Here is an 8,907-nt window from a genome sequence, read left to right as displayed (position 1 = left end):
AGACCAGACACCTCAATTAGATCAGACTCCAGACCAGACCCCTTAATTAATGCAGACCCCAGACCCCTTAATTAAGGCAGACGACAGACCCCTTAAGTAAAGCAGACCCCAGACAAGAACCTTAATTTCAGACCCCACACCCCTAAATTCAGATACTTACCCTTTTCACTCCGGAGCTCTCCTTCAAGGCACAACCACGCACTGGGTTCTGAATTTGTCCAGTGTCATTGTGTGTGTCAGATCAATTGAATTTGAATTTTGGTCAGAAGATTGTTCAGGAGAGAAGAAAAAGGCTTGAGAACAAAAAGTCTGATGGACTTGCTTGTGAACAGCAATCTGCAGCTTACGTTGTGGTGGACTGTACATAAATGGCAGCTGCAGAAGCCCCTTTTGGAAAAATGTTTTTAGCAAAAAATACATGTATTTCATAAAATAAAGAAGAAATCATAGGTGCCCATAGCTCATGACCAATAGGCTGCTGGACAACATAGTGCACTACACATAACCATAGGAATAGCACCTTATAGAAGCTTTATTTTTGTGCAATAATAATACTAAGCAGCCACCCCCATCATGAATGATAGGTGTGTGACTGGATATTCATCCGTATTTTACACCTGTGCTACCTCTCCATATAACATTGTGGCTTGTCTGCATCCTGCTGGGAACTGGTGTTTTAACCTGTCCTTGTATCAGTAAGTACTTTTTCTGTGATTTTAAGTAAATTTGATCCCATTTTCTGTGATTTCGACTGGTCACTGGAGTGGAATCAGTAAGGAAAATATAATTACAATTTGGTACACAAATTGATAGATTTTTTAACTCTGGAATATCCCTTTAAGATTTGTTGCCATGTTCAGATATTCTGTATTTGAGCCAACCAAAGCAGACCGAGGATGAGCAGACAGCTCATGTGCATTAACATTCATTTGGAAGGGTAAAGTAGTACACAGATGCAAAGGTAGACAAATTCCTTTCTGACCATGGATAACGGCGTCTTCTCCATATCGGTATTGCGTCTTCCTATACTGCAATGTAATGTGAGACAGGGAGACAGATCAACATGCAAACACATCTTTTCTATCAAATCTTTATGCAAAGATAAATTAGGGTTGCTTCTTTTTACAATAATGGATAAATGTAGAAAACGAGAGGATCTATATTGGCGCTGCTGCGTGGATCAGGTGCGATGGAGAGACGAGTAGACTCTTCCTTGGTTTAAATAGGTGCTTTATTGCAACGCGTTTCGACGCCGAACTGGCGTCTTCATCAGGCATAAAATTTCAGTTTAATACATGCTGGTATATATATACAACACTGGGTACTGATTGGCCCAGTTCAGATGGAACAGAATTGGCAAGGAAAAAACCGCCAAAACATGGTGGGTCAAAGTTCAAACAAATATCAGACAGGATAAAAGAAATAGTCAAATTGAATTACGATTAGAATGGGAACATATGATTAAATGAATAAAACTTGGGATATTAAAATATAGAATAAAAATGTTTTGCGTGATTTTATATAAGTCAAATGTTGTAACAGCACCGAGAACGTAAATATTTCTAGTAAAGAGGTTTTTTCCCCATAATGTGGTCTGTAAAGGTTTATTTCCCGTTAGTGATAACGTAACATAAGTGTGTTACTTTTATTCGGTGTTGTTATTATTTTTTATTGATGTAGTAGATGGGGATTTGTTTGGGTCAATGCGGGCCGTAGTCATGGAGATTACTTAAACTACGGAAGCCGAGGCAGGCCGAAGTTAGGTGGTGGACCGCGTACGGTGAAGCGCATGGTGGAACGCAGAATGGCACGCAAAGTCCGGGGAATCGTGTGAGATGTCATCAAGTACAGAGATGGACAGAACTATTGCTGAAAAAGTAAGTAGAGATTTGTGTGAGCGAATTTTAATTCACAATGTAGGAAAAAACGGAGGAGGGGGGGGGGGGAATTTTATCGACAACTGACGATAAACAGAATTTCCCCCCCCCCTCCTCCGTTTTTTCCTACATTGTGAATTAAAATTCGTTCACACAAATCTCTACTTACTTTTTCAGCAATAGTTCTGTCCATCTCTGTACTTGATGACATCTCACACGATTCCCCGGACTTTGCGTGCCATTCTGCGTTCCACCATGCGCTTCACCGTATGCGGTCCACCACCTAACTTCGGCCTGCCTCGGCTTCCGTAGTTTAAGTAATCTCCATGACTACGGCCCGCATTGACCCAAACAAATCCCCATCTACTACATCAATAAAAAATAATAACAACACCGAATAAAAGTAACACACTTATGTTACGTTATCACTAACGGGAAATAAACCTTTACAGACCACATTATGGGGAAAAAACCTCTTTACTAGAAATATTTACGTTCTCGGTGCTGTTACAACATTTGACTTATATAAAATCACGCAAAACATTTTTATTCTATATTTTAATATCCCAAGTTTTATTCATTTAATCATATGTTCCCATTCTAATCGTAATTCAATTTGACTATTTCTTTTATCCTGTCTGATATTTGTTTGAACTTTGACCCACCATGTTTTGGCGGTTTTTTCCTTGCCAATTCTGTTCCATCTGAACTGGGCCAATCAGTACCCAGTGTTGTATATATATACCAGCATGTTTTAAACTGAAATTTTATGCCTGATGAAGACGCCAGTTCGGCGTCGAAACGCGTTGCAATAAAGCACCTATTTAAACCAAGGAAGAGTCTACTCGTCTCTCCATCGCACCTGATCCACGCAGCAGCGCCAATATAGATCCTCTCGTTTTCTACATTTATCCATTATACACCAGCGGTACCTTTGGTCACCGGTCCGGATCTGGCAGCAGCACCTGTGGACCTTTTTCCTCGCGCATTACCTATGGCTTTCTGGTGAGCATAGTATTTTCTTTCCTCCATTAGCCTATCCTAAACCTACTTCACTATGTGGCGCCGTGGTTTTTTCTCTATTTTTTTTTCTCTATTTGTTTCTTTTTACAATACACATTCATAGCAATAGACTTTAATGTTCATCAAAAAGTACAATACAGAAGAAACATGATAATAAAATCAACCATTCTCATTGCAAACAGTGTCAAACATACAGAAGATTTCTTCATATAAATTGAAAGAGGAGTTGTCCGTTTCCTCGGCCGCATTGTAATTGAAGATTTTCATCCAGCAAAATAAGCAAAGGCTTCTTTATTCTAAATGTAGCAAGACTCAGATTCTGGTTTACTTATGAATCAAACATGAGTATTACAAAAGTGTTCTTAAAGTGTGCCTCAAGGGGGAGCCGTTAGTTCTTCTTGCTGAACAGAATACTGATGCTGCTGAGATAGCAAGTCATTCCAAGCTGATGCTTTAAAGTTTAGTGATCCAGAAAATACATTGGGATACATTTTCTTGCATTGTGGTGATATGAGTCATTGTTTTGTTAAACTTCCATAGTGATATCGCTCCTCGGGGCTTTGGAAATCCACAGGGTAGATTGAGTTGGGCTGGTCTTTGAACGTTCTTTACTAAAAGTCAGAAAAACAATATAGAGAGATAAAATGTGACAGGGATGATACGGAGCATGGCAGGGGATTCTAGGGACGAATCATTGAATTAGTGTGTTGTTTTGACTCTGTTTTTCTAAATCAAGCAATGTGAGCTTAATAAAGAAAGACTGGTAAAAGTCAAAGAATATGGCTGTGTTGTGGGTGTAGTTATTCGACTTACAGACAGAACAAGCAACATAGATAGATAGATAGATAGATAGATAGATAGATAGATAGATAGATAGATAGATAGATAGATAGATAGATAGATAGAAAAACAAATGGATCCAGCCGCACCGGTATGCTATGAGTGCAAGCCAACGGGATAAGACCACAATCCCAATGGTATATAAGACAAAAAATAGGCAGCACTCCGTTCAGGTAGAGGTGAAAAAAGAGGGTACTTTTATTGTCCCATAAACAGTGGCAACGTTTCAGCTCCTTCCACTGGAGCCTTTCTCAAGCCTTGAGAAAGGCTCCAGTGGAAGGAGCTGAAACGTTGCCACTGTTTATGGGACAATAATAGTACCCTCTTTTTTCACCTCTACCTGAACGGAGTGCTGCCTATTTTTTGTCTTAGATAGATAGATAGATGATAGATAGATAGATAGATAGATAGATAGATAGATAGATAGATAGATAGATAGATAGATAGATAGATAGATAGATAGATAGATGATGGGAAGATAGATATATGGATACATAAATAAATAGATACATATGAGATAGGTAGACACAGTAATGTGAAAAAGTATTTCCCAATTTCTTCTATTTTTGTATATTTGTGACACATGAATGTTTCAGATCATCAAACTATTTTCATTATTGGACAAAGATAACCCAAGTAAACACAAAATGCTGTTTTTTCAAATGATAATTCAATTTTTTTTAAGTAAAAACGCTGTCCAGCTCTACATGGCCTCATGTGAATAAGTAATTGCCCCCTTAGCTACTAAATCAACCAGTTACCCAAATTTATTTGACAATTGGGTTCAATTTCCCTAGCCGCACCCAGGCATGATTACTGCCAGACCTGCTGAATCTAAACTTCACTCAAAGGCTGTGGACACCTTCTTATTAAAAATATTTTTTACTTTTTGAGATACAGTTGCTTTGTAATCTGTATACAGAACAGCTGTATTGTGCGCTGAAACCTGAATCCGTCAGGTCAGCGGGACTGACGGGTTCAGTGTCAACGGGTCCTGCCTGTCTCTGACACACAGGATCCAGCTGTTACAGATCACATCTAAATTTATAACTTTCAGGATTGAGACATTTTTTGCCTTTTCATTTTCGTATTTCACTCCCTGCCTTCCAAGAGCGATAACTTTTTATTTTTCCATCAATATAGTAGTGAGGGTTTTTTTTTTTCGGGAGGAGTTGTAGTTCCTATTGGCACTATTTAAAGTACCATATAATGTACTGGGAAGCTGAAAAAAAATTCTTTGGGGTCTGAAATGTGAAAAAACTTTGATCTCATACATTGCTTTTTTGAGTTTTGTTTTTATGGCTTTCGCCGTGCAGTAAAAACGATAATTATATTCTGCGGCTCAATACGATTACGGTGATACCAAATTTTTATAGGTTTTATTATATTTTACTACTTTTTCAAAGAAAAAACTATTTGTTAAAGAAAAAAAATAGTTTTGTGTCGCCACATTCTGAGAGCCATAACTTTTTTGTCGATTTAGCAGTGTGAGGGCTTATTTTTTGCAAGACGAGCTGTACTTATTAGGCTATGTTCACACGCTTAACAAAAAACATCTGAAAATACCGAGCTGTTTTCAGAGAAAACAGCCGCTGATTTTCAACCGTTTTTGAAGCTGAAAATGAAGCTTCTTTTAATTTGGAGCTTCTTTTGAGGCTTCGTTTGAGGCACTTTTTGATGCGTTTTTCATAGCGTTCAATGGAAAATCAGCTCTAAAAAATGCCTCAAGAAGTGACATGCTACTTCTTTTTACGGAGCGTCTTTTTACGCTCCGTTTTTTAAAAGAGCGGCGTAAAAAGACGCCCCGTATGAACTAAATGCTGTTTTTCCCATTGATTTTAATGGGCAGATGTATGCAGGCATTCAACTTCTATTTTTTCAGGCGTAAACATACCCATATTGGTAAAAAAAATTTGATCACATTTTATTCCATTTTTTTTATATCTAAGGTGACAAAAAAACGGTGATTTTGGCGGTTTAAAATGTTTAATTTTTACGGGTTCACTGTGTGAGTTAAATAATGGTATATTGTAACAGTTTGGACTTTTACGTATACAGCTATACCAATTTTGTTTATTTTTACTCTAGAGGAAAAATGGGAAAAAGTTTTTTTTTAAAACTTTTAATAAATATATATATATTTTCACTACTAACGTTACAACAACGGTCGTTACACGGACCTATGTAATTCAATGGGGCCGTTCACACGGCCGTTGTTTCAACGGACCGTGTGAAGGGTCCGTTAAAAATTAGGACATGTCCTATATTTTTGCACTTCATGCATCCCTCCATAGACTCTAGTCTATGGGGGATGCATGATCACGCATCCCACAGGGGTGCAGCACGGAGGCACCTCGGACGTGAAAAACGCTCGTGCAAATCTATCCTAAATGTAACTTTATTTTTACACATTTTATTAGTCCCCCTAGGAGACTTGAACCAGCGATCGTGAGATCGCTGGTACAATACACTGCAATACTAATGTATTTCAGTGTATAGTAATTTTTACAGGCACCTGTTAAACCCTGCCAGAGGAACGTCTTAACAGAGGCAGAGTGAAGGTAGTCCTGGAGCCTTCATTAGGTCCCTGGACTTCTATGATAACCATCGGCCTCCTGTGATCACAGGTGAACGATGAGCTGTCGGAGGGGCCACACTCTCTTTTTAACGCCTCAGATGCTGCGGTCACAATTCACTCCAGCATTTAAGGGATAAAACGGCCAGGAATAGTGTGATCACTGTTCCTGGCCGTTAGTACCGGGTGTCAGCTGTAATACACAGCTAACACCCGCAGCGTATAGAGTGGGCTCAGCGCGTGAGCCCGCTCCATACTTCAACCCCGCACCAGGACGAGCAATTATGTCCAGGTGCTCAAAGGGGTTAATAGAGTAAGACGTCACCAATAAAGACGCTCGCATTATTAAATCTCAATTATCTGATTCCTACTTAAATAATGACCTGAATCTCCTAATATTCCAACAGGGAATTAATTTACATAGAACGAGCAACATTCGTGAAGCGACAGTTTATACCTTTTATGTAGCATTTGGAAGCAGCAGGTCCCGAAAGCCACCAGTATCAGCAGCAGCAGCGGTATGGTGGGTATAATAACATAGATTAAGTTTGGCATTATTCCTAGAAGATGGAAATAAAAATGCAAACAGAGAAATATTAACAATCCACCTTCCCACTCAATTGTTCCACGCCACAGTTTGCTTCACATATCTAATGTTCCCTGCTTAAACAGCAATATAATTATATTTATTCCAGCCTTTAAAAGTATTGATAATTAATAAATGATCAGCCGCTATCACAGCCTTAATTACCGCTCTGAGATACAGCACACGCTGCTGGTTTTCTTCAGCCTGACAACTATATTATGGGAATATTTACTGCATGCTGCTGCTGTTATTGGAAAATGAAGTAAGCATTTCGCCCACACAAATGAATTTTAGCTGAGCTGTTTCGAGTTAATGGAAACAAATCACCTGTTTCTGCCACAGATACATGAGAGGAGTCCTCTGGTTTGGCTGTAGCGAAAGTTATATCTGTTGTCACAGGAGACAGAGGGTCTGGAAGTCAGAAACAAAGTATATTATTATTATTAGTAGTAGTATTATGTTTGTTATTATTAGAAAATGTTGCCAAATAAAGCGTGATTATTTATTACACTCCGATTTATCTCAATAATGAGAGTAACCACAGGTCATTCATAATATGTAGTCAATCTTCTTGATCTTCCCATGCAGAGCTGCGTACTGTAAGGGTGCGTTCACATATATCAGTTGCATCAGCATCAGTTTTTTTTGTCTCTAAAGTGATTACAATTGATGCAAAAACTGATGTAAAAATGTATCTTTTCACAATTTTTACGACAAAACCATCAGTTGTCATCGGTTGTCGTTAGTTGTCATCAGCTTTTACCATCAGTTTTTACCAAAGTGGTCCAACAAAAAGGTAGTCTAGGGTCTGAAAATGTGCCAATCTTATCAGTGGTGCATAGTTTGTGATAGATTGGATACATGATAGATGAGATACATGTTGTGTACCATGTCAGGGCTCTCCTCTGCTCCGGCCTTGGCACTACACTGAAGTTTGACACACACATTGTAATGTCACGTGTGTCATATTCAGTGCAGCGCCAAGGCCGGCGCAGAGAGATAGCCCAGAAAGCAGCTGCTGTCCACTGACCTCAGATCAGATCTTCAAAGCAGCCTCGTGAGCCAGCAAAGACGCCAAACACTAGCCCTAACTTCAGGGAGTAGCTAGTTTTGGGGCCTTTACAGCTACCCAATCCCACCCGCATCTCCTACCCACCCCACACCACGCTGGGTTTGCTGTTGTATCTATTCACACAACAGGGTCCGGGTGTCGGCCGTTAGAAACGGTCGCCTTGGTCCGTTTTTGACAGCCATTTTGCATCTGTTTTGTATCCGTTCCATGACCATGTTTCCATTTTTTTTTAAAACTGATGAATTTCATGTGTATATAATGAAACAGTGCCCTGTATAGATAAAGCTACAGTGCCCTCTGTAGATAATGCCGCAGTGCCCTCTGTATATATAGTGCCACACCCCCCTGTAGATAATGCCACAGTGCCCTTCGTAGATAGTGCCAAACTGCTCTATGTATATAGTGCCACCCATCCCCTGTAGAAAATGCTGCAGTGCCCTCTGTAGATAGTGAATCACTGCTTTCTGTATATAGTGCCGCAGTGCCCTCTGTAGATAGTGCCACACCCCCCTGTAGATAATGCCGCAGTGCCCTCATTGGATAGTGCCACACACCCCCTTGTATATTGAGCCACACCTCCCATAGATAATGCTACAGTTCTCTCTGTATATAGTGCCACACACCCCCTGTAGTTAATGCCGCAGTGCCCTCTGTAGATAGGGCCACACATCCCCTATAGATAATGCCGCAGTGCCCTCTGTAGATAGTGTAACTAGTGGCACAGCACCCCCTGTAGATAATATCACACAGCCCTCTGTAGATAGCGCCACACAGCGCCCCCATACATAGCACCACACAGCGCCACCTGTACATATCGGCACACAGCACCCCCTATAGATAGCGCCACACAGCACCCCCTGTAGATAGCGCCATCCCAACTGTACATAGCGCTACCTCCCTTCCATTGTAGATAGAGAAGATCCCTTTAGCAGTA

General features: G+C 40.0%; 1 protein-coding gene across 2 annotated transcripts in view; it reads right to left on the bottom strand.

Annotated features, from left to right (window-relative positions):
* Nucleotides 1-2,996: 2,996 nt before the first annotated feature.
* Nucleotides 2,997-8,907, bottom strand: part of CHODL (chondrolectin) — a 119,208-nt gene continuing 113,297 nt past the window's right edge. For both annotated transcript variants that reach the window (XM_075850924.1, XM_075850925.1), the window contains 3 exons: nt 7,229-7,312; nt 6,773-6,875; nt 2,997-3,511 (listed from right to left, as the gene is read on the bottom strand). In XM_075850924.1, the coding sequence (XP_075707039.1) occupies nt 3,427-3,511; nt 6,773-6,875; nt 7,229-7,312 (272 nt within the window). In that variant the 3' untranslated portion in view covers nt 2,997-3,426. The remainder of the gene's footprint in view (nt 3,512-6,772; nt 6,876-7,228; nt 7,313-8,907) is intronic.

Source organism: Rhinoderma darwinii, chromosome 2 (genome assembly GCF_050947455.1).
Source record: "Rhinoderma darwinii isolate aRhiDar2 chromosome 2, aRhiDar2.hap1, whole genome shotgun sequence".
NCBI classification, from domain to species: domain Eukaryota; kingdom Metazoa; phylum Chordata; class Amphibia; order Anura; family Rhinodermatidae; genus Rhinoderma; species Rhinoderma darwinii.
This window is presented reverse-complemented; position numbering and strand designations above follow the sequence as displayed.